The 25973-nt window shown below is 40.2% G+C and overlaps 1 protein-coding gene and 3 long non-coding RNA genes across 4 annotated transcripts; 3 read left to right on the plus strand and 1 right to left on the minus strand.

Moving 5' to 3' along the window:
- Positions 1–14763: 14763 nt before the first annotated feature.
- Positions 14764–25510, plus strand: LOC145457639 (uncharacterized). Its single transcript, XM_080335861.1, has 4 exons — positions 14764–14931; positions 16446–16691; positions 23867–23981; positions 25209–25510. Exons 1-4 carry the CDS (start codon positions 14820–14822, stop codon positions 25279–25281), a joined length of 546 nt encoding a protein of 181 aa, XP_080191987.1. The 5' UTR covers positions 14764–14819; the 3' UTR covers positions 25282–25510.
- On the plus strand, positions 16864–20823 carry LOC145457751 (uncharacterized). The gene is made up of 2 exons (XR_013920963.1): positions 16864–17445; positions 19983–20823. It is a non-coding gene; the product is annotated as an uncharacterized LOC145457751 (long non-coding RNA).
- Positions 17452–18521, plus strand: LOC145457750 (uncharacterized). Its single transcript, XR_013920962.1, has 2 exons — positions 17452–17762; positions 18338–18521. It is a non-coding gene; the product is annotated as an uncharacterized LOC145457750 (long non-coding RNA).
- Positions 18470–19974, minus strand: LOC145457749 (uncharacterized). The gene is made up of 2 exons (XR_013920961.1): positions 19321–19974; positions 18470–18701 (listed from the first exon to the last, which is right to left on the minus strand). It is a non-coding gene; the product is annotated as an uncharacterized LOC145457749 (long non-coding RNA).
- Positions 25511–25973: the final 463 nt, after the last annotated feature.

Genomic DNA, 25973 nt, shown 5'->3' on the forward strand with positions numbered 1-25973 from the left:
ATGGTCAGTAACAAGTTAATGATTTTCGGAGTTTTTTGTACTACTTACTACTTGCACTATTTACTTGAGTGTGTTGCTAGACTATTTCCACTTTTACGCCGCAGCTTTTAGGCAAACTTACTCACTTCATACAATATGAATTATGAAAATTAGGAAGTAGTTTTGGCAAAGTTTACGTCCATTATTAGAAATTGTCATGAGAACCATGTGAAACAGCCTATCTGCCACAATAATGTTGTTCTCGGAGTGTAAAGTTGGTGACAGAATATATATTTTCGAACATTTTAGCTATGTTTTGTGTCTAGCCAATTTGCGTTACTCCCCCAAGATAGATGTTGCGATTTCGAAAGTTGCAATTTAGTGCTTAAAGGAGGGGTGTCAAGCTCAACCGACGTCGCGGGCCGTATTCAACACTTCCGATCGCTCGCCGGCCGCACCAAAATTCCTCAATCCCAAAATACCTTGAAATCCATGCTCTTGTTATTCATTTGAATACTTCCTCAATCAGCCTGTAAGTATATTATATGATATTACGGATCATAGGCGTTCTATTCTAGCTGGACACATATTCGCAAACAGTGTAATCGACGATAATACGCTGATGACGGTGACTGAACGCAAAAGATTCAACTGTAAACGCGGACGTTAGAATCGATTAGGTTGGGGCTCGGGGCTGAAGACCTCTATTATATTTCCATGTAACCTGCATAGAAGGCTTTCGCATTGGATTTTCGCTTCTGTGAATAACTAGTTTTTGGTAAGTGAAATAAATTCGCACTTTCTTGCTTTCTCGTAATCGGATGTCAATGTCAGTGACCTGCTCACAATGTGACTAGAAACCTTAACACCGCATACGGGTTTTTGTATAGAATATGTATCCTATTCTTACATTAAAACTTACACGGGATATGTTACTACACTTGATTGATGATGAATCTGGATTGCGGATACCTATTAAGCCGACTACACACTTCTAAAATTAATAGACTGCTAAGTGAACGCATTCATGTTCAGTATATGCAACACTCAAACGTCGGTTTTATATTATAAATTCGCGGTAACCTTTCGTGGGGCAATCGTAGTCAGGTTTCATGCGGTATTTGACTCATGGACTGTAAAATGACAAGGTATGTTCAATGTCTATGTTCATGTTCATGTTCACACAGTTCCAGAACAAACAAGCAGCAAGTCTTACAACCTACCTGACAAATCATGCTTTGACTTGATATTTTCGACGTGTCACTCTAATCTATAATGAGTGCCGATTTGGCAGGCCTCAAATATTTTCTGCTCACCTAAAATCTTCTTCGGAGATTCGCAATTGTGATAGCGCGTCCGTTGCTCGATGGAATGGAGATCGAGACAACAGCAACTGCAATTTTTAGCGAAGAGACAATTGAACAGTAATCAAACAACCTTGAATAAAATCAGACAAATAGAATGATTAGAAAAGCGAAATGGAAATAAAGGACAGTTGAATTGGAAACTGATTCCTCTAAAAGCGTGTTTAAATAAAGGATGAAAAAAACATGCGCGATCGCAAACACTCACCCATTTGACGCGACCCTATCAACAGAATAGCACCAATAAGACAACGATACGATCAGTCATTACTCAGGAGCATACATCAATCTGTGACCGCACAGGTCAGACGACTGTACAATGGAAATGTTAATTTGAAATCCCTCGTTCCTTTATGGTCACGTAACATCTACCTGGAACCATGGGGTCTCGAAAGTGCAAAGCAAAGATGATTAATTTATACTTATATCACGTCCAGTCAACGTCGACACAAAATAGTTCGATGGATCAGCCGAGTAAAGCCATCAAGGTATGCAACTTGGTCCGAGATCAACTAAATTTGGGATGAATGCGAACAAATGATTCCATCCCCAATTGATGTTACAGACGCCTTTCAATACACAGAAGTTAAATGGCAAATGTTCATCGTATTAGAACAATGGTTCTCAACCGGGGCCCACGAAGCATTTTCGGGGGTTCCGCGAAGCCTCAAATTAGTTGATAACCTAATTTGTATTTTTTTTAAATTCGGAAAAGCACGATGCAGTTTCGCTTCATTAAAAGTGAAAGTCCAGAGCTCACACCAATAGAATGGCCATCTTAGATATAATATCCTACCGTGCTGACTCATTTTAATTGCAAAATTGCCAATAGCCTACTGATACATACATTTTGATTTTAGAGATGTTTTGTTCGGGATTGTGGGAAAAAATTTGGATAAGTAAGGTCAATCCCGGTGAATTGGTAATGGTAAAAAAGCCATTTTCTTCTGTGATATAGCCTACTAAACCATTTTTCCATTATAACTTTAAGATAAGCTTCTATTTCAGGGGTGGGCAAGCTTTTCGGCTCACGGGCCGCATTCAACATCTGAACCCTCTCGCGGGCCGCACTATATTAACTTTGGTTTAATAGCTGAAGCGCGACATTTTTATTCAATTATATAGGGACCGAAGAATTAGGAAGATGATATGTGTGTATCTATTTAAAACTATAATCAAATATTAGTGTGCACGCGTCAGAAACATAGACAATATTTTTTAACAAGTGATTTGTGGTACAGAACTTCAGAATAACGCGAAACAATAACTTCATATTGTTAATTTATTCGCTAAAAGCTTTTCGACTAACTCTCATCAGTAGCGAACGTTAGTGATGGGGTGAATCAAATTCGAAATGTAAGAACTATTTTGTCTGTATGACGTAATAATAACAAAAACAAACAACTAGTAGACGGGCTAGATACGGTAGTAACGGTACAAAACAAACGTTACGAGTACATATTCGGTTATAAATAACCGAAAACACAACACATAACATTAATGAAATATTCCAAGAGTGTAGAGGCGTTCCTTCTGGCGACAGAGAATCGGCTTTCGTAGCTTTATGATCGTAGATTCCAGGACCTTTAAATGAAAAAGAGAACGGCCACGAGCAAGTATAGAAAATTGACTGTCGTTGTAATGATCAGCACATTCTGGATGGGATAAGAGATGCTGTCCAATAGCCGAATTACAAGCAGTAACTTGATCATAATCACGCAGTGTGTCAACAGACTGCGATGAAGGAGTTGGAGAAACATTATTTATTCTAATTTGCCGTGGGACATGCTGGTCGTCGTCAATAAGCAATTTGGTGAAATTTGGGATGTTAGGCGGCTGTGTCAATTCTTAGAAGATGATGTATTTTGAATATGTGAGGAACGACCTGTTCATTAATATGCTGATTCTACTTTTGCTTTAGCTCCAGGACATGCAATGCTGGGTGCTTGCAGCATTATAACCATGCTACCTCAAATATACGCTTCTACAATATAGTTAATATAAATATAAAATACTTCCACACACATCGAGGACATAGCTATACCTAACACACACGCGAATAGGTGTCGCAAATACAGTAAAAAAGTAATAAAATTGCTGAAGTTACCAATTTTAGATCGCACTCATGATCCGAATGATGATATTTCCGTTTTGAATTTCCGTGAAACCTTTCCGTGGGCTTCGAGATCAGGCTACTACGTCAGGAAGAAAATAAATATCATATAGTTAAAGTATAACTTATCATTTTCATGAACAAATATATTAAGAAAAGGTATTGCCAAAGTGCCGCAAAATTACATTTTAATACGCATTATATTTTCTTGAGGCTTTCGAGGGCCGCACAAAACGGTGTTCCGGGCCGTAGTTTTCCCAACCCCGTGTTAGATAGTAATGACCAGGCTTGACGTTATATGTTCATTAAATTTTTTCGTCAATTTAGTTGCCATATTTGTTGCGATCATACCCAAATGTGTCGTCGGAAGCGTTACGTGGTATTATTACATTCGCCACCGCTTATATTTGTAGAAATTGATTTCCGGCACTCGATCATATCAAATCGAAGGTGCGGATTTTCACGTATTTCAGGAAATGCGGTTGCTGAATTCGCTTTTAAATAATAGAAGTCTACCCAATTTCTACATGAAATAGCATGATCCTATTTTACAGAGAGGTCACTTTTTTGCTGTTTATCGCTAAGCCCACAGTTGTCATTTGAAGAAGACCTATGTCGATTGCAAGATAATTCCGCTAAATTTGAACTAAATTTCGTGGAGGTCTGCGGGGTCCGTGACGGTCCGAAAGGGGTCCGCGAAGACAATAAGTTTAGAACCACTGTATTAGAAGCTATACATTGGGTTATATCTTGAAAGAAAATTTGCCTGTTGCCTGCTCTACTAGCTGACTTGAGCTAGAACTTGACTCGGTGGTAAATTGAAAATGACTCGACTTGACTCGAGTCAAAACTATATAAGTGAGACTGACTTGTGACTCGGAGCGTTGTGACTTGGTTACAACACTGCAAGATACGGTACAATGTGTACGAGGTATTTGTAACGGGGCAGGAAATACTGCAACTTGCGGGTGGCGAGGTAGCGCAGTGGTATAATCCGCGGCTGCAACACTACTGAGTTCGGGTTCGAGTCCGACCGAGGTCGACTTTATAACTTCGATACCCAAGTGTTAGAGGTTTACCTAGGTTCCTCCTCGTCACCTCATCCGCGTGAGCGATGTCATACATAAAGTTTAGAGTTGGGCTGCGCTCTGAGTCGGCAGTTCGGAAAATAACGAAAAATATCAGCTTGGTGTAAATCACCATCGTAGTCGACAAACACTATGAATACCACAAAAAAAAAACTACAACTTGCGGAGGAGTCAGATTCCGATGACAGTCACTTCGGAGAATGTATGCCGCATAACGTACAAACCGGTTTGCATTTTAACCGAGCAATATAACCCCAATCGAACAACAGGTACTATAGAAATAGCTTTCCACTCATCGAACTAGGGTTCCATTAGAAGCAAAACACATGTTTTAAAACATGCTTTTTATTACTATTTTTAGTCATGGCGTCACGAATCTGTAATTGTGACGTCACAGTGGATTGACATTGACAATTGAAAATATAGGGTAAATATCGCTCCTTCGACGAAAAGGGCTTCCGACCACCGTCATAAACAGACCATAAATATATTTAACAATTGCTACATCGTTATGTAGCATTTTCACGGTTGGCGGTCATAATCATCAGAACATCCATTCCGTACCAATGATCTATATCGACTTGCTATATCTGTTGAGCCAACGTCTATTTTGAGGGTCCAAGTCATTCCATAACATTTACACTGCTTTATTTGGTTGATTTAAACTGATATTGCTTCTACAGGACAAACAAAGTGCGAGTTTCAGGGTCCGAATTCACGATAATAACCCATCATTATGCAGGTGTCTAGTTTTATGCTCGAGCATTAGTGCATGTGTATGTTATATATCAGGGCAGTAACCAAGTCACGAGGCTCCGAGTCACATGTCAATCTCACTTTCATAGTTTTGACTCGAGTCATTTTCAATTCACCATTGAGTCGAGTCCGAGTCCAAGTCACCGAGCGGAGGGTCGAGACCAAGTCATTGTGTTGACTACGCAGTTTCCAGTTGAAGTCTTGTTAAACCCACTTTTTATAACTTTTTTTGTTGATATTGAATGGTTTGGATTTATATTATACTAATTTTCTCCACTTTGAGCAGACGAAATTTCAATAGGATGGTCACTTTACTATTCTTCGAAATTACAATGAAATGTCCGCCTTAGTCTCGAGTCATATGGATTGGTTCGAGTCGGACCTGGATCTGGTCAAACCTGCTATATATGAAAGTACCAATATTATTGGGCAAAGGCATACGCAAACTTGAGAAAAAATCGCGAGACCAGTAAATTTATGCATACTGATTTATCACAGCAGTTATATCAGTGATAGGTGCATGGTAAACTGAAAACACAAAGGGATATGTTTTGTGTTCGCTGTTTACTAACAAGGCCACATCTACGAATCATGTGATACTGCACTGAGTTCGCTGCGGGAAGGATGTGTGTGTGTGTGTGTATGTGTGTGTTTATGTTGCAGTGAATTGTATGTATAAATTGAGGTATGGGGGTCTGTTGAGTCAAGCCTTCCAGAATTTGTTTGATTGGGACCAAAACCATTGTTTTTTGGAGGTCTACAAAGTGTTGTAACAGCCCTGCTAGAAACAAACACTCAGTACCGTTTGTCTTATTCTTCAGTCAACAGGTGCAAGGGGGTAATTTTGGCTAAAATTTCGGTCACGGGAGCCACGAGATGAAAAAGGTTGGAAACCACTGATTTAGTTGCTGTAATTTGAAATATGATTTGATTCCGACCATATTAGGATATACAGGCACGATTTATCAAATTATGAGGTGCAAAAGAAATCAACGGAATTATTCAAATCTTTGAGACTACAGTAGATTATTTCGTGTAGGCTATGTAGGCCTCACAACATTACGTGAAGAGGCAAGTTTAACACGGTAAGCCTTTTACAGAAACGCATTTAAATGTGTTGAGCTGATTTATATGACGATGTCAATATTATCCGTTCTGAAGTTGACCAGACGCAGAATGAGCATATATGAGCCGATCTCTGATCCCATATTTAAATTTCGATTCTTTCTTTTAATATCGGCACGACCTACTTTCGTCACTAATTTTGACGAATTGATCGAGGATGGCTAGCTCATAAAATCTTGTTAATAATTTTGACGCATGTGCGTTCACCAAATCCATGTTTAAATTGTCTCTGTGTATTGTCTCCGTGTCTTCGGTTACTATATAATGAAAAAAGCTTGCATTGCGGCCTGCGAAAGGATTCCGATGTTTAATGTGTCCCGTAAGCTGAAAAGTTTGCCCACCCTTGCACTAGGGGGTGCCAAATTGTAATTTGTAATGCGTTATCATCAATCACACAGATGAATTTACAGTCCATATCAGCACGAAGCTATACAATGACCATTTGCTCAGTTGATTGCCACGTCCAGAACAAAGCAGAATGCACGTTCACCAAGGGCCATTGTCTCCTTATCGCAATAATCGCCGTCGAGACTGTAACAACAAACTATCGGGTATTTCATTATCGCATCATTTGTTACTTTTAAGGCTGCTGCACACTGGCTCTCGCGACACGACAAAACGAGAGAATCGCGCCTGTCTGTGACAAAACCATGCACACCGCGTCGCCAGACTACGCAACAAAGCGTCGGCGAGAGGGCTGCGCAACTCGCCGACAAAGTTGAAAATTTTCAACTTCGTCGCGAGTTGCGGGCTCAGCGCAATAGAAAATAATCACGCGCTCTCATTTCGACGGTGCTGTTGCAATCTTTTCTAATCGTTCAACTTCCTAACTTAACATTCTTGTGTACCAGATGCGTAATTTATCTAGGGTTACACAGTGAAGGATGTGCGGGATTGACGCAGTGCACTGTATGATATCCAACAAGCCCAGAAAAAGAATGATTCAACCACAAGTTGATAACTTGAAGATGGAAGAACGAAATGAAGATGTATTTGATTATTAGATTACTATATGTACACAATACAAGATGAATAACAAAGAACATGACCGCTAGCCCGCCAATGCCATTGATATACTTGACATTACGAAAGTACCGGTAGGCCTATATATTATAAAGATATCTGATTGATGGGCTATGTCAGGGCGTTTCAACGATTAGACACCTTCTTGTTTATTTTCTTTGTATCTCGGGTACTGTATATTGTGCATCTGCGTCGTGAGTTGAAATAATAAAATGAGTTTTCGAATTTGAGAATATCTTAGTGGCATTATGGTGTAGCCCAGTAGGGTTGTTCAAAAAAAACTTTTTTTTCCAAATCTCACTCGCCTAGTGACTAAATCGTCAGGTTGTCCAAGAAAACGATGCACACCAAATTTGACTCAATTCCAACCAGTAACGGCCGTGCAATCTTGAATTAAAATTTTTAAATTATTATTAAAAATAAAAAAATAAAAATTCTCAAATTTTTCTGTCAACCACATGAAATTGTTGAGCTGTCTTCAAAGACAATGTTAAACAAATTTGAGTCAATTCCGACTAGTAGAAGCGGAACTATTTGAGTTTTTCGTTGATAATCCCCGGATCAAGGATAATCTGGGAATTATCAACGAAAAACTCGAATAACTCCGCTTCTATAAGTCGGAATTGACTCAAATTTGTTTTGCATCATCTTTGAAGACAGCTCAACAATTTCATGGGGTTGACAGAAAAATTTGAGAATTTTTATTTTTTTAATTTTAATATTAATTTAAAAATTTCAATTCAAGATTGCACGGCCGTTACTGGTTGGAATTGAGTCAAATTTGGTGTGCATCGTTTTCTTGGACAACCTGACGATTTAGTCACTAGGCGAGTGAGATTTGGAAAAAAAAGTTTTTTTTGATCAACCCTAGTAGCCCAGTGGTTCCCAACCTTTTTCGACTCATCGCCCCCTTTTGAAGCTCCACACCGATCACCGCCCCCAAAATATTGGGGGACTAAAAACAGCACTTCGTCAGCCCCCCAGCGTTGGTCTTTGGCACCATATGGTGATAAACCAAACCCCAGACCCCCAGCCACTGGGCCTTTAGTCGCTACATATCAGCTTTACCCTATACCGTATTTCGCCTAAACGCGCGAAGCGCGCCAAATTTATATAACTCATGTTTGAATCGGTCAATATGGTCGGGATTTGCATATATATTGCTATCAATTTTTTATCCTCTTTCTGCTCGCGTAATCAGAGGTACTGGTAAAGCTGAGTGTGGTGTGCTGGAAAAGGTAGGACCCCTAAATATTAATTAAATATATTCGGGCGGAATCGTTGTTATATCGACTTTGTTACATGATGCCATTTCGTGACCTCCTATATCTACTATATCAGAGATATGGAAATCGTCAAAACGTACCAAACCAAAAGACGCACATGATTGCGGGATGGCATTTGTCTTGTAGGGTTAAGGTCGCCAGGACAGGAACATTCGACGCCAGCCATTGAGGACAATTAAAGATACACGTATATATACCGAAGTTTTCGGTCAGCACAAGGGCATTCCTTTTCGGCCAAGGCCTTCTCGCTAGGGTTCTGGTACACTTCTCGGAGTCGCATGTTACATGGCCTCTACCTTCATATGTCTTGGTGTGTCGTGGCGCAGTAATGGCTGACGCCGAAGTCTCCCATTTCCACAAATCATGCGTATTTTTGTTGGGTGACGGTACCCCAAAATCAAAAGATATGGTATTGATGAATCGCGCGCAGCGCGGAAAAATTTTGAAAAAGTTGCATGAATTTATAAAAGATTACTCTATAATTAATGTTAATTCACGAAATAATTTTGGCCCCCCTCGAGTTCGAGCCCCCACCCCCAATTGGGGAATTTGGGATGCGGTAGTTACGGTCCCGACTCCAATATAGCCGCTTTAACGCGCCATCGCCCCCTATCGCCCCCATTCGTCTGTTTTCGCTCCCCTATCGCCCCCTTCGTTATTTTCGCCCCCCTAGACCGCCAAATCGCCCCCTGGGGGGCGATATCGCCCACGTTGGGAACCACTGGTGTAGCCTATTCCTTATCAAAATTCGGAGCATCATCAAAATGCTGTCAGTACACTTAGAATACACATATGTGTAGGAAGTATCTTCATGTGTTCTTCAATAATCAAGAATCTATACAGAACAGATAGGCCTACGTTACGACTCGGTGTCCCAGTGTGCAGCAGAACACAACTACCGTGATCGTGAGCACGACATGATCGGGGAATTACCTGTTTTAGTCGTGTCGCAAAGCCAGTGTGCAGCAGCCTTAAGTATAGGATTGTCATACGTACGATTCACAATCGGTAATTGTGTGACACCGAATTAACATAATCTCTCGATTGTCAAAAATACGTCTGATTTCTACTGCGTAGGAAAAGACTAAGACATTCTTATCAAGGAAGCGTGAATCTGAATAGACGAACGCAAGGATCAGTTGATGAGACTCAGACATTTTTATCGAGGATGCGTGATCATGAATAGACAAACGCAAAGATCAGTAGAATCGAAGATTGCATGGATGCAATTATTTAATTGAGAGAAGAAAATTGAGTCTCTCAAAATCATGTCGAGACAATTTTCCCATTCTCAAATCTCACGCATACAAGGGGTATAAATACCAGTGGGGCCAGCGTTAGTGGCATTTGTATTTGGGAGTCAGCTTGAGCCTTGAAACACTGCATAATGGCATTTACAGGATCTTAAAACCATCCATCCGAGTTTGCGACAGGAAGTCTGGAGGTGGGTTATACATTAGGTTGGCAGAATTTAGAACAGTAAAATGCTATAATGCCTTGCACAGTTTGGAAGTATTGGTTCAAACTCAGTAGCAAACCGCGATAAATATTGCTTCATGTTCGACGTAGGATCTCTCTTGCTCGATAAATTTACTCAAATATTATGCAAGTAAAAGTAATAGAAAAAGCAAGTTCTCCGCAATTACTATGTACAGTAGCGACTTCGAAGTAATGTCAAAACTATTTCAATATGAGTGGAAAATGAAGATTTTAAAGTACTTCAGTAAGTCGTTTATACAAGTAATTAGTATGTTGTTATTGAAATGAACCCTAATATTTTTGGGTGACAGCGGTAATCGTCAGCAACTAGTACAGTATTGGAAAGAACATTGTATATAAACAATTGTATCTGAATCCGAACATATGACGTCAGCGACATGAAATTTCGAAAATTAGGGGCATTAAAGTGTTTTACTTTACGGTGTAATGTGTCTCCCATTCAGGGATATCTAGACTAGGGATTGATAACTCTTTTTTGCCCATTACGTGATGAGGGCAAAAGTCCAATTATCTGTGAGGACTGCTGTCTGCACCTACGGACCCTTGTTGCCCACTATTACTCTTCAAGTTAGATAACAAATTGTTGATGACATCATAGTGACCATGACGTCATAGTGACCATGACGCCATAGTAACTATGACGTCACAAATACTTTTCTTTATTATAATATTCGTGAAATGGCATGCAATTAATTGATTATAAACACAAGATAAACCGTTACAGGACATGCAATACCACCAATTTTGATTGTGTCAATCCTTCGAAGCCTTCGACGTAAGCTTCCTAATTTTACGTAGTTTTTTTGCTGGCGGCTCAACAAGAGATGGTTTGCTGTTGAATCGCTTAAGTTCATTCTTCGCAAAGCAATTGAAAGCTGTCTGGACGATGGAGTTGAAGTTTGCATGACCAGATTGACAGCAGTTATTCAAAAGAGGTCGCATTAGGCTTGACAAATGAACCACCTCGTGAGTTGCCTCCGTGAAAACAAATCTTTGGTTTTGACAACAAAACAATTTTTGCTTCATGTCCATGGAATCACTTATGATGGTGAAATATTTGACAGCAAGCGCCGTTATTGCAAAGCATAACTCGGTAGGCTCAGCAAGTCCACCTCGATCAGCCATTTTGAATATTCTTTTGTATTCTTCTGGGAAGCAGAAATCCAAATCCGGAACATCACGGTCGGTTATCAGCAATTTTTTGCAATCCATGCACTTTCGTCGCACAGAAATTGATCGGCCAATGTATCCACTGACAAAATATATAACACCGGCCTCTTCAGTTGTGATAAAATTCAGCGGTGCAGAGATAGGCAAAAGAAAGCTCACTAACCATTTGAAATCTTCTGCAGGTTGTAACACAGTTGCGGTCAAAGGTGGGTCTTGTTCATTCAAATTAAGAATACTCTTCAAACCATGCTGCTGAAGTAAGCTTAAGCAGCGGAACTTCTTTTCCGCAAGCAGTAACTGCTTCACGGACATGAAAAAGTTTGCCCCATTAGCTTGCCGGTACATGCCAAATCTAGCCTCAATGGGATCTGACATGACTTTTCCGGTGAGAAAATACTTCACGCCATGTTGCCGTTGAAGGTATTTGGACAGTGAAAGGACTGAGGTCATGGTTTGAATACAAGCCATAAAGGTCTCGTTAGTGAGCCCAGCTCTGTCAGATCGTTGCCACTCCATGAATATAGTTATGGCTTTGTTCAGGAATGCTTCCCCTGGGTGGACACAACCTTCCATTTCTTGTAAAGGCATGTAGAATGGATTTCTCTTCCTAGTAGCTTTATTAGGACTTTTCACAGACATGATGTTCCATATATTTTCAATGAATTCCAGATAACGTGCTGTTTGTAAAAATCCAGAGAATTTGCAAGAGGCTCCTTCATGCAGTGGCTGCCCATATGCCTTAAGCCCAATCACAGTGCTTTCACTGAAAACAGCAAGAGCATGTATAGGCGACGTTCGAGCAATACCACTAGGATTCAAAGATACTTTAGTTAATTTGTGAGCAGCTTTGACGGGAAGGCCTTCTTCAAGTTCATACAATTTTCGTATGTGACTGAACTTGGCATCGCACAACTCTCCTAAAATATCCTCATGACCAGCAGTGGGAGGATTCATCCGCTTTTTGTTTACAAAGTTATTATATATGTTTTTGAAATTATGGGTAAAATCAAAAATGAGAAACAGCTCTTCTCCACTCCTCACTGGGTGCTCGATACTCGGACGAAGCTGACCACCACAAAGCTCAATGAAGAGTTTCCTGTTACAAACATGGTTATCTGTTGACACCGCTATCACCAGGAAGAATTCATCCAAAGCTTGCATGACAAATTCAAACCACTTGCGAAGGCGGTCTGTATCCAATTTTTCAACTGGAATCAGGCAAGCGATATCTTTGTACTTGCAGAACAGAGACTGGACCATAAATGCCAGTACAGTTTTTGCTGGTTTGCCTTCCTCGGTCAGACCCGCGAATGAGCCATTGGTGTACTCTTTTGACCGCTAAGTCTTTTGACCGCTCTTTTAAATAATTCAAGTCTACTTTTCTTGGCTCCACAGTCATTTTCGATGATATTTGGCGAAGTCGACTCATCGAAGGCAAGGCAAAGAAATGCTTCAACTTTTTGTACAGTGCAGGACTAGTCAATCTCCACAGGAAAGCCAACATAAGAGTATCAGGTGAATATCGGCGACCTTTTGGGTGGATTTGAATCAATTTCAACTGTTCCACAATAAATCCTAACAAAGGTGTCATGCAGCCATCCTGTAGAGCTGCTGACTCTGCCGTAGCGACGAGATAATCTTCCAGGATAGACACAGCAAGACTAATGCTGCTCGAGTCATCACTGCCACTATACAGTTTCCTGCATACAGCAAGCACATTGGCTACCTGGCTGGTGCTTTGTACAAATCCGGTTGGAAGCACGTTCTCATACATCGATCTGGGAACTGGTTTGGAATTAACAAAAGCAAAGACTTCCAAATTCTGCTTTATGACAACGGATATGGCAAGTTTCGGTGGATTGATCATATTTTCTGATGTCTCTATCCAGTGAAATTGCAGCGAATCATCGGTGCACACAGAACTATATCCAGATGGTAGTGTCTCGCTCTTAATCTTCTCCTTCAGAGAAGCTAATGTTTCAATATTTTCAAGCAGAAAAATTTGCTTGTTACGGCCATCAATTAGAGAATTTTGCATTTCACGTCTTGCAGAAGCACTTGATTTCGTACTCCGAGATTTAGGGCTCGGTACACTCAAATACTCTGACAGATTCGGGAAAATATGAGGAACAACACCCGGTTTCAAACGCGATCTTGATAATTTCTGAAATTCGTGCTTGTTTCGGCGGGTGCTGTTTGTATCACAGGTGTCTACCATGAAGTCATCAGGAGAGAAATGCTTCGCACACACCCTGGAGTACATTGTTACTATCCAATTTTTGCGTGGAATCGCTCTAATCCATTTCTGGCGTAAATGTTGCTCTTGTGGAAAAACAAACATGCGCTCATGTAAAACTGAGCATTCCTCTACTGTAGAACTTTTTCTGGGTCTGTATCCAGTACGGCAATTTGGCACACAGCAGGTATATCCCATTCGTCAATCGTAGTGTCAGCGTCAGATAAATTCAAGTCTAATATAATTAGTTCCAGCAATTTATGGTGATAAAATGGAAATTAGATGATATAGGCGCGTAAGCCAGGGATATCTAGATGGTGTAAGCATATGAGCCTGTAAGCCTATAGACCTGTATTATGCCTATTGCCTATAGGCATGTACTGTAAGCCTACATGCCTGCAAGCCTACAGGCCATTAAGCCTATAGGGCCAAAGCCTTGCACGCTGCTCAGTCGCCCACTCGCCCAGCCTATAGGTCTGTCTGTCTGTCTGTCTGTCTGTCTGTATACTGTGTAGCACCAGTGGCTATACGTCAAGACAAAAAAAAACACGAGTACAAATCAGCCAGTCACTACCACTACTACTGAACGACTCGACTAGTTCTTACCGGTACTTCTCGCGCGTGACAAACTTAACGAGCTGAGTAGCCAATACTGGTACCGCTCCAACGTTTAAACTATCAAAACTTATCCTCAGTTCACTTCAGTAAGATCTACGGTCAGTCCATCCCGTGCATCAATAGTAACGACGCAGTTAGCGATGAACGCAAACCCGCAATTACAATTAGAATTAGTACCGGCACTGCTCAAACGCGATCGTCATCGACCTTTCGCACGAGATTTATAAGACAGTTTGCCAGCCAACTTACGATGTACGATCGTCCCTAACTTATCTAGTAGATGCCTGGCGAACAGTATATATCCCTGAATTGACAAATAACAACGCACACAATTTCAACTGCGAGGTGCGAGCGCAACGATATTCCTTCACCTCAACTCCTGTTTGACAAGAATGCCCTCATCCCGTCAATTCAGTACGCGGTCACGTGACCAGTTATCAATCCCGTAGTCTAGATATCCCTGCTCCCATTTAACATCAAGTTATGTCATGTCATTAACAGGACTTCTACAGGTTCTATGAAAGCTCCTCACATCCAATAAATCCATCGTATGTACCAAGTATGAATGAGATTACTGCGGAATGGCCACAGGATGTACTTCAAGGGATAGACGAAATGTACGATAGTGCTGTAGACGTCCAGTCCCCTGTACCGAGCAGTTCGTCAGGAAAAGGTAAGATATTTATATTTTACATTCCTGGTACAAGCTACGTTCACATCGCTTAATAGCTACAAGGGATGAAGAATATTGAAGTACAATCATATTTGATAACTTGTACAGTGTTACCAAAATTTCGTCCTCTAATATCGGGACAATTCTTAGGCATTTTAGCGCTTTTTAAAACATTGTCTGTCAATATGACGTCGCATTAGTATTGCTTGGACTATCCAGTGTAAACCGAAGTGGATTGGATCTCCGGTCATACGTAGCATACTTATACTATATTTGGAAACGCGCAATCCGTAACGAAATCTCTCGGTTGAATTCAGCAACTTTAGAATATGCAATGCTGAATTTTTTTCTGTGAAAAAAAGGGAGATAAATACGAAACTATCCACCAGTGCTACTTCAAATTTATAGAGCGAAGCCCTAATCAGAGTTGTCTTGACCTCTAATCACCCAAGCCTCCCGTATCGAAACGGGTAGCCATAATAAATTTACTAACTCTAGCAACAAGTAATCGCGCGAAGCGTGAAGAAAATGCTAAGTTGTGTGACAAAATGCTCTAGTTGGTATCGATTTCCGAAACATATTCGGATCCCTTCAACCCTTCTTCCCCTCCAAAGTTATGCTCTGATGTGGCAGTTGCGACCCAGCCCTCCCTCTTACACCCTACCCTGATTTTAATACCACATATTCGAGCGGTCCAGAGATCAAATCCTACTATGACATCGACCCAACTTTGAACATCAAGGGTTGTCACGTATTATTGATCTAACCATATTTCCGTGACGCATTTAAATCATGTTTCGCTTATTGACTATATTGCCCAATAAAGTGCAATGGGTTGCGGTAATATAATGCACTGGGTATTGAGCGAAACGCGACGAAAAAGTTTAGCTGGTGGACTGGTGTATTTATTTTTGGCCGAAACCGGATCTGTGCCGCATTCGTACTTTTTACATATACAGCCAGAGTAATACAAAGTAGCACGCAGGATTAAGCTAGATCTGGGGTTGATATTGACATGAATTTTTCATTTATTTATATTTTCTTATACGGCTTGAATTCAATCAAAGCCGGATTACATTTTGAAGGAACATGATCGAAGTCGTACTAGCAAATTTTGCGATCTTCCCCTTACTACTAGTCAACATTGCAACTCAAGTAGAAGTAGAAGTAATGCCATCAATTTCTACTCCAACAAATGTGGAAGTGTTGATCTTAGGAAGTTAAAACTTCTTCAAATATAAATATAAAATAAACTATAATCATTTACGATCAGATTTTGAATTTTCAGTTATGATCCAGAAATGAAGTCTCGTAATTTATCGTCATGTCTTATGACATCATCATTCTTCATCTAATTACCTAGTAAAATCCACTACAATGAAATTCAATACAGTATAAGAGGCCAAATGGGATCTCGATAATATTCGTTGACACCATATTCATCCTGAACGATCAAATCTGCCTGACCATTCATATCAGCTTAACTATTTGTTCTGTTCTGTCATATCATATAGGAAACCAAGCAGCGGATCCTCAAATCAGCGACAACCCATCAGAACCAGTTCATCAACAGCAAGCTGATTATCAAATCCCAGTCGAAATGGAACATCTTGTCGAACAGCATGACAACCTATTACGGATTCAGAGTCGCAACAATGTCATTGTGGAATTACCACAAAATGGAATTAACTTGCTTGAAGAACCGTTGGAAAAAATAGAAGGCGCTGATTATACAGTACTGGACAATGCTTCGGGAAAAGGTATCCAATGTGAGAAGTTCCCATTTTCAATTTGACATTCCAGTATTGACTACGTGCACCATACTTAATGATACAAGTGATGTTGGATGTGGAATTACAATCGTATTCAATCCCTCCTTATATACAAAGGTTGTCAAAGTAGTAAGCACTGCTGCTCCAGTGGAAGTACACTGTAAAAAATCTGGTAAATTTACTGGGAAACCTCTGTAAATTTTGCAACGAATTGCCGGTCGCCGCCAATAACTGTGCGTAGCTTGTAATTTTACATTTTGATATGTAATATTACCTCAATTTAGCTGAAAAGTCAAGTTGCCAGAATTTCTTCGCAAAATTACTGACAGTTACTCGTTACTGAAGTTTACCAGGCTATTGGCAACATTGATTAGCTTGAAAATCTATGCAGCCAATGTATACGTGGAATTGAATGTTACTGATATCATTCTCGTGGTGATTATTTGACCTGATTCAACCTCGTTCGCGAGATTGGCGTCTGTCATACGGAAATTGTTGGCCCTAGTACCGATCCCAGTATAGTAAATAGTAGGGTAAAAGAAACAACCGACAATCGTAGCTAATGTGATACACCATAGCCACTATATTATATTATAAGGCTATGGCTATAATGCCGGTCTCGCTGGTTACATTCGTTGTCACGGATAGGACTGATGAGTTAGAATATCAGTTTAGGATGTATAATATTGTTCGGGAAACTAGAAATATCAGCAACGCAAGCTCTGTTGACCATTTGTTAAAGGTCAACTGCATCTTCATAGACAACTTTGCGGAATCATGTTCAGAATTTTTTTTCATACCGAAATGGCTGACTTTCCGTATTTCAAACTAATCGGAAATTGCCGTAATTTGGACCGAAAGTCCCAATATTTGTATGTTTACAGAAAAAGCGGAATGTTCATCGTGACGTCATGTAGTTGACATCTCTTCTGGCCGTTGCAGATGTATGCTATAGGGTTGGCGGTCTTGCAGTAGCAGGGCGCTTATTTTAGTTAGTTATGGCGGAGGTTTCGCTTGTAATGGATTCACCAGGCGAGTCCGAGTACTCAGATGTCGAATGTAAGTATGCTTTTTCCTCTCACTTACGAAAGTAATGTTGAAACGAGGACACGTTTCAAGTGTTGATGTGCTCGATCCCATATCAGTGGAACTTCTTGCTGCTCCGAAAACGAGGGGTCGTTTGAGTATGATTATTGATGACTAACCTAAGGATGTTAGTTATATATAGTATGGTCAGCCTAGCTTGTTCAGCTTAAGCCGCTTGTCTAGACCAAATGAAATACACAGGTATGTGTAATTTGGTGGAGAACCTCCTTCCAGTTATTAATCTTGGTATTATCAATTACAGTTGAGAGGATGGAGGTTGCCAACTTATGCAAACTATCAGGGGAGAGTTGAAGTGCTGCAAACAGGTCTGTCGAGCAACGAATGAATTATTAGTGCATCACAGCATTATCAGGATTTCAATCAGTAGTATGTATTGGAGATTGTCTCGCTATAGATATCAACAGGAATATTTTCATATAATTATAACATCCAGTTTGATGCATGAGCGAATGAGTCTCATTCACATGAAATGTTGAGTCGGGTGCCAAATAATTACCCGTCAGTAACACAACAATTACGCTTTTCAGGAAGCTGAGAAAAACTGTACACGGAAATTTTGTTTGCTGGCCACTGGGATTCTGCAACAAAAGCCAACGAAAAATCCTGTCTGCGCATCCGATCAAATCCAGTACTTTCAAAGGATTTCAATTTTACAATGCTTCGTGAAGGAATAGTTGTATTGAAAATAATAAATGCAACATAACCAATCCATCAACAGTACTACTGTGTCAGGGAGAGAAATATAGAGTTTTGTGTCCAGCAATAGCTTCTTTCAACTAATTTTGACGATGCCGTTAGTCGAATGAGGATGAATCATCACGATAGACTTGGTCGACTCGGCCGTTTCTGGTCTTGCTTTAATGAATGCGTCAACTTCATCATTGCAGGAATCTAGAGCAGGAGTAAAAATATCACTGAGTTTTATAACAAAGTCGAATCGAAGGCAGTAGGCCTACACCAAATGCTGTTCGGAAGTATCATAAAAATGAAGGATTGCCAACTGCATCCTACCTAACGTTACGACTATTATGATGATAGTGATAAGTTTTCATCTTTTACTGAGCGGTCAATATTGATAGGTTCAGTCACAGATATCTGACACTCCTCATTCAATAACTAAAGTAACTAATATGATTACATGACCGCACATGTACCGTACACAAAAAGAAGTGTATTTTCAAAAGTAATAGCAACTCTTCCATTAATAGGAGGTCAGCGATATATAACCATTATACGTCATGAAGTCAGCAGGTTATGGACTCCCTTTATAGTAACTAATGCATTTATAGATCTTTTTTTCTTAATTGATTTTCAAGTGTTTTTATTTCAGACTACGTACACTTCTATACTTACAAGTTTTTCGAGGCATACATATTTCAGTTATTTGCACATGCACGTGAGTGTAAACAATAATAATACTTCGATGACCACCATACCACAGTCAATACTACTATAAGCGGTTAGTTACACTCTTACAAAACTATAGCTGACACAGTACATTTTCACTTACCGATTTCGGACACTTTGTATAGCTTTAGAAGTGCGTTCCTCTGACATTACCACAATTTCACTGGTGCGTGGAAATAAAGTATGAACGGCACTACTGCAGTACGTCGGCAAGAGTTGCCCGTGTTCAGTAGTCAGTTTTCTTGCGTGTTGCGTATCTCGGATACTTCGTTGAAGCAAGATACTTGTTAGTGATTCGCATTTGAAAATGACTCTGCCTTTGGTTGTCTATAAGTCCGCACTTTTGCTCTTGATGGGGTCCGGTCGCCTGTCGGTATATGGATGGGTTTTGGCGGCGATGTCAATGCATTGTAGGTACGCCATATTGCGTATTGGACCAACCATACGCGACATAACATCTGACTCTATGAATTATCTCCTTCAAAGCTTTCATGATCCCACTCAAAGACCCAAATCCACAGCAAATCTAAGCAATAATCCCACCTAACAGCCAACAGAAATAACAAGGACTTTTGTTGTGTCAACTACTTGACGTCATTTCACGGCTGGGTGATTTCGTTTCCGTTTTCCGGAATTTCGATTTGTAATTCAAATTACTTGAAAACTATCAGGTAATTTCAATTTTCATTATTTTATTCATATCCCTAACCACATAATGTACGAAATAAGGTGAAGTCATTTTGAAGATGCAGTTGACCTTTAAAGGCGAGCAAGGCGACCTGTAATAGGTTACATTAGGTTAACGTTACGCGTTACTGATTTTTCTGAGATTCGGAGTAAACAACCAACGCACCACTGTGACATCACAAGCAGCGTCTGGTTTAGTAGGTACGGTCAAAGAATGTAGAAGGACAAGAAGTGCGAGGTCATTGTTGCGTCACGCCACTGTTACGCAGCGGCATCCATTTTGGTCTCAAAAGACCACAAAAACAGCCTGAACCTATGCGTGCGGCTGTAGTTTTCGGTCATATTGGCAGTGATATTTATGGGATTACGCTCGCAACTGGGATATTGGATATAGAAACCAAGGTGAATTTATGTATTTTCGTTGTCTGCTGGTCGTTTTTATTTCAGATCACCCCGGACTACCACAGCAAAATGCCTTTCTGGGCTGATCCGAATTGTAGGCCTACATATGGCGATATATTTAGAATCTCAACCTAAAGGCTTCTTATGAGAATTGTATCCTGTTGAAGCAGGAGATGGAGCTAGTAAGATTCAATATTGCCGATAGGAACTTTCCGCATAGATACTGTAACAGCATAGACCATCCACTACGATATAAAGTCACCCATCTTACAATTTGCAGCTACAAGGCCGGTGTCAGGAGAAAGATGAAGAAATCACGCGTTGTTATTATTATTAAAGGTTTAGGGTCACCCTTATCACCTGTTTAGGTCTTGTGTGCCACGGAATACAGTGCAAACAAATTTAGAGAGAAAGATGAAGAAATTCTGCGGTTGAAATCGCTGGTAATGCGAAATCCTTGTGAAATTAATTGTAGCATTTTGACGATACAAATACACAATGAAAACCATACAAGATACGCAAATGTGATTTATAGCGGAATTGTACAATTTATGATCGTTTTGGTACTTGCATGTAAGCTCGGATAACAAGGAACAGATGGAGGAGGATAGGGAGTTTTTTTCAACAAGGATCAGATTCAGGCTTTGAAAAAAGAAGGGCAGGCCTCTGGATGCAGATGGGCCGGTGATACAATTATGTCAGCACTGAAAATCAGGTTTTCATTTGGAAAGCATGGGTAGTTTTTGAGCTCCAACAGTGTTTCAATATAGAACGTAAACATTCGATAGTGTAGATATCAGAGTAAATCCTCTGATACCACGAACATTTTTCCTAATTTTTTAATATATTCCCGGGTTGAGGCTCGTTCCAGTTTCTTAGTAATGATTAATTGGAGTATAAAATAATCACTCATAGTTGGACTTTATAAATAAAGCATGAAATTATCCAAAAAATAAATTTTATTAGAACCGGCGAGAGCGTCTGTAGGCAAACCGAAGGCAGATCACTGCAGCTTTTGAGACCAAAATGGCGGACGCCATACGTAACAATGAAATGACGACACAATGACCTCGCACTTCTTGTCCTTCTACATTCTTTGGGTACGGTAAGTAGTGCACAACACATGGAAGAAATATCAATTTATACGCAATAAGATGGAAAAGAGAGGGACTATATGTAATGATGAATGTTTCTGTATGAAAAAACGACCTAAATCATACATTATAACGAAGTGGCCAATAGATATGATTGGTGGCATGTCAGCGGATGAATACCGCTTATTTCAAAATCGTTCGAGTGTCGTATCGCCGTCTGGCCATTATTGAGATTTGAGCAAAGGGTGGAGCGAAGCTTGTGCGTGAAGAAAGTGGACACGATCGTTGAAGATTCCTAGGAATGCTGAATGGGGTACGCATCGTAAAAGGTATAGTACTACATAGTATTCGTTACCGTGAATATATACGACTGTGCACACCACTGGGATGACTTAGATTTCATGATTGAAATATTTCATTCGCCGCATTATTTGTTCTATTTTGGGATATTAGTCGACTTATATAGTGACCTGTGACACCACATACTCCGCCGCGGAGGAGTTGAAACTGTTGGTATGTTTATGTCATTTTCGGGCCATAGCATAGAGATGTTTTCATCCACTGCTGGAGTGCTGGATTTGTTTGGCACACATGTCACCTCAAATGAGGAACCTTTTGCTTCAATACATAAGATCAGTGGTTCTCAACCTGGTGAACGCGAGAAATTGACCAATTCTGTATGAATTCTGACTAAACGTGTTTTGCAAACATTTTCAGAAGACGATTGTTGAAGATGAAACTTATTCCGTATTCAAGAAAGCTCGCCAAATGCAAACTCCAGCAGTCGCGCTCAACTTCACCGGTACGTTTAGCGTAATATATTTGGTGTGCCAAGACCGTTCTCAGCGTCACACATGTGTGTAGTCAGTAGAATATTTGGAATCAGAAACGTGTGCTCCTCACGGAAGAAATTTTTTTATGGTACATTTGGGCGATTTCAATATATTTCCACTACCGATACGATGGACAATCCTGATCGGGGGCCAAGAAATAACAGCATGCAACAAAGTGCATGACTAATAACAATTGGCCCGCACGAAGATGCATTATCATGTATAACTTGCCCTAAATTTTTAAAGCACTCCCTCCATGAACCCTACCGGTGAATCTGATCACATGGGCTGAAAAAAGATAAATATTTGACCGTAATATGTGATACTGCTACTATTACTTACGGTAGTCATTCGTGAATCTAAAAAATTTTCGCGTTCCGCTCTGCGTGAAAATATGAAATCCCAGCAACTACTCATAACATTGCCACTCGCAATTTCGGTGCGTACAATAGGTCTTTGTGGAAAGTATAATAGTCCGGACCTCCGGAGTTCACCGGGAATTGATATAGACCGATTAACATAGCCTATCCCTATATTAGATGATGTGCTCTTTTTGACATGACGATAAGTGCAGGGGGCGTGATTTTTTTGGCCATCGCCAAGGGGGGCCCATGTCAAAAAAGGTTGAAAACCACTGCATTAGATCAGGTAAGTCATTAATCTCTGCTATATCATGTAAAAGGCAGATCCGTCATCACACAATGTACTGGTAGCGGTACTTCAAAAATTGTTATATTTTTGTTCGCCTATTTGTCTTAGTAGTCTTTATAATGTCATGTCTAGGTTAGGAACTTTGCTTAATATAGCGTCTCACGCATGAATTCTTTTTAAGGGAACTGCAAGATACTAGTTACACAGAAGGAATGAGGACAAGAAAAAGAAATCATTGGAAGTTTGGCCGATGGTGGGAGACCACTCGTGTCACTGCATGTCTCCTTAAGAAGAATTAGACTTCAAACAGCAATACGTTTCCATCGATAACCTTCTCATCGTGAATCATGAATGAATATACAGTTTGTTCCAAAGTCGTTTTGGGGTGTGAAGAAGCTTTTGCGATATTTTAGCATTGGGTTGCTTTGCGATAGGTATGGGATGTACGTGGATTTACAAGCTGGTATGTAATCCTGATTTACACAGACAGCATGTATGTAGGTAGGCGGTAAAATTACAGTCTCAGTGGCAAATATACAGGAGAAAATGTAGATTGGATACACCGGAGGTGACTGTAACATTACAGTCTGGCGTGCAAAGTGAGATGACCGGAAGAGTGTAAGTTAAATTTACATTGACTAACGGTAATGTTACATTACCACGAAATGTCTGGCTACCGTGCTTCCAAACATTTCGCGGTAAATCGAGTTTTTTTTTACAGTGTAGAAGTAATCGTGAAAATATCTACTCACTTAAAAGTAAATTTAGGTATTGAAATGCTGACCTTATTTAAATATAAGTAAGAAATGAATTGCAGTATAATCATAATCTATCCTTTGGTATTTATATTAATGTATTTACTATCCCGATATATATCGATCCGTTGATTGTCGTTGAACACTTTTCATGGACCTGTTAACATTACCCGATCAAATCTTCCTGACCGATTCGATTTGACTAACTATTAGTTCTGTCATTACAGGGAACCAGGGGGCGGGTCCGGAATGCAGCAGCGAGCAGTCATCACCTGCTGATCGTCCACAATCTGCTAATCAGGTTCTACCCGAAGTAAAACACAATGAAGAACCTACCGACATGTAAGAAAACTTTTTTATTTATAATCTACACGTTAGGTATGGAAATCCTTGATTTTGCTCAAATCGAGCTTGGTCAATCGCGAGATTCAATTGTTCCGACCAGTCTCGCTGGGTGTAAAGTTTGGCGTGTTTCATTTGATAAAATATACAGTCGACTGCGCGACTAGTGCAAGAAAGCTAAGTGCGTCACGCTGATCTCTATACTCGTTAGAAACAGTAACGAAGTTCGCTGCCTTTCGTTGTTCGATATTCGAGAAGTTACAAAACCAGATTGCATCAGAACCAAGAGATAGGAAGGACTCACGTGAACTTAACGAAGTTGGTCAATAACACGCAAAGCCCTAAAATTGGGGATATACACTGAATGATATATGTTTGATCGGTTGAACTTGGAAACAAGCAATATACATATGGTTCACACGGACGCAATAAATAAGATGCAGTACCCTTTCAATGCTGCATGCGGAACAATCGCAATGTTGACACCTCTAGTCAGTCTAGTGCAGCGGTTCTTAAACGTTTCTGCTCGCGGAGCCCTTCAAGTTTTCATGCCGGTTGCGCGTACCTCCAAAATGTCCGAAGCCGCTGACTGGATGGTCTTCACAACAAGGTCGACTGATTGTAGATAATTCCATGGCTAATATAAGACAATAAATGTCTAGAAAAGGCTGTCACGATCCAACTCACGAGTCAAGACATCATTCACGAAGGAAATATGTTTTTATAGCATATTCCTTTGTAAAATATCTGCGGCAGTATTTGTGGTCTAGCCACCAGTACTGTTATATCCGCTGGTCAGGAAAGAATTGAGTTGTATCCAATGTTCCGCCTGGTACTGCGGGAGCATGTGCATGAATCCGAACCCACTAATATCTATTTCGCTTCTACGTTTGGATTTAAAAAAAAACATTCATGTGCTCCATACTTTTCAGTGCTTGAAGAGTTTATCATTAGCGCCCCTGATTATAAATAAGCCTACCTTTGACACCAGATGATGCAGATTGTATCAATTATAAAATATGCGAAATAATCTTCATGAAACCTGAATATGTGTGTCATATGTAGCCTACGACGTCTCCAAATAATTAATAGTAATAATATTTTGTAATCTAAAACTGACAATATACGGATGTCGAAGATATAATTACCGTGTCATATATGATCTAATCTCCAATTATATACTGCAATTCAATATTGTCTCCTGAAGGAATGTGTATTGTTATTCAGATTATTCGAGGCGGTGACGCGAACACTTTTTCCTGCTCATCAAAAATCTAAAAAAACCAGAAGTGCGACATGAGCATCAACCAGAAGCGCTATTTCCTGCCCGTCCTATGCCCACGCACGTGTCACTCGTAAGCAATATACGGTATAATGTGTATGAAGTATTGCGAACGGGGCAGAAGATCCATTGCTATGCGGAGAACTCCCAGTCCGAAGCCTATTTACGAGAAATACTTCGGAGAATCGAAACCAGGGAACGAACGTACGAGGATTGCCTCCGACGAGCAATGCAGCCTCAATCGAACAACAGGTACAGTTGAAATAGATTTCCACCCATCGAACGAATAAGCTCGGTAGTCATTTATGTTATTGAGTTTTGAATTTTTCTTGTTAAACTAATTTCATAGGAAAAGTAACATCAATATGACTTCATCAAAATAAAATTATTCAATGCCGTAACAGTAGGCTTACCATACGTCCACTAAATTAGGGTCACCATATTTTTGTAACACAAATTCTGGACGCTCGATAGCACCCACTAGCGGATTTCAAAATGAGGTATAAGCACATCGTCAATCGATATGACGTCACACCAGCAAAACTTTCTTTATCGACTATATAGGTGGTCACGATCCGGTTCAGAAGTATGTGGCTGTGTGTTGTAAGTTGTAGCCAGGTCCAAAGTCACATTTTTTCAGCCCCCTCCTGCCAAATTAAATACTGGTCTTGAGTAGGCTTACCATACGTCCTCTTTTAAGAGGATTTGTC

Source organism: Botryllus schlosseri, chromosome 15 (assembly GCF_051294905.1).
Source record: "Botryllus schlosseri isolate E-star chromosome 15, Bs_hap1, whole genome shotgun sequence".
Classification (NCBI taxonomy): domain Eukaryota; kingdom Metazoa; phylum Chordata; class Ascidiacea; order Stolidobranchia; family Styelidae; genus Botryllus; species Botryllus schlosseri.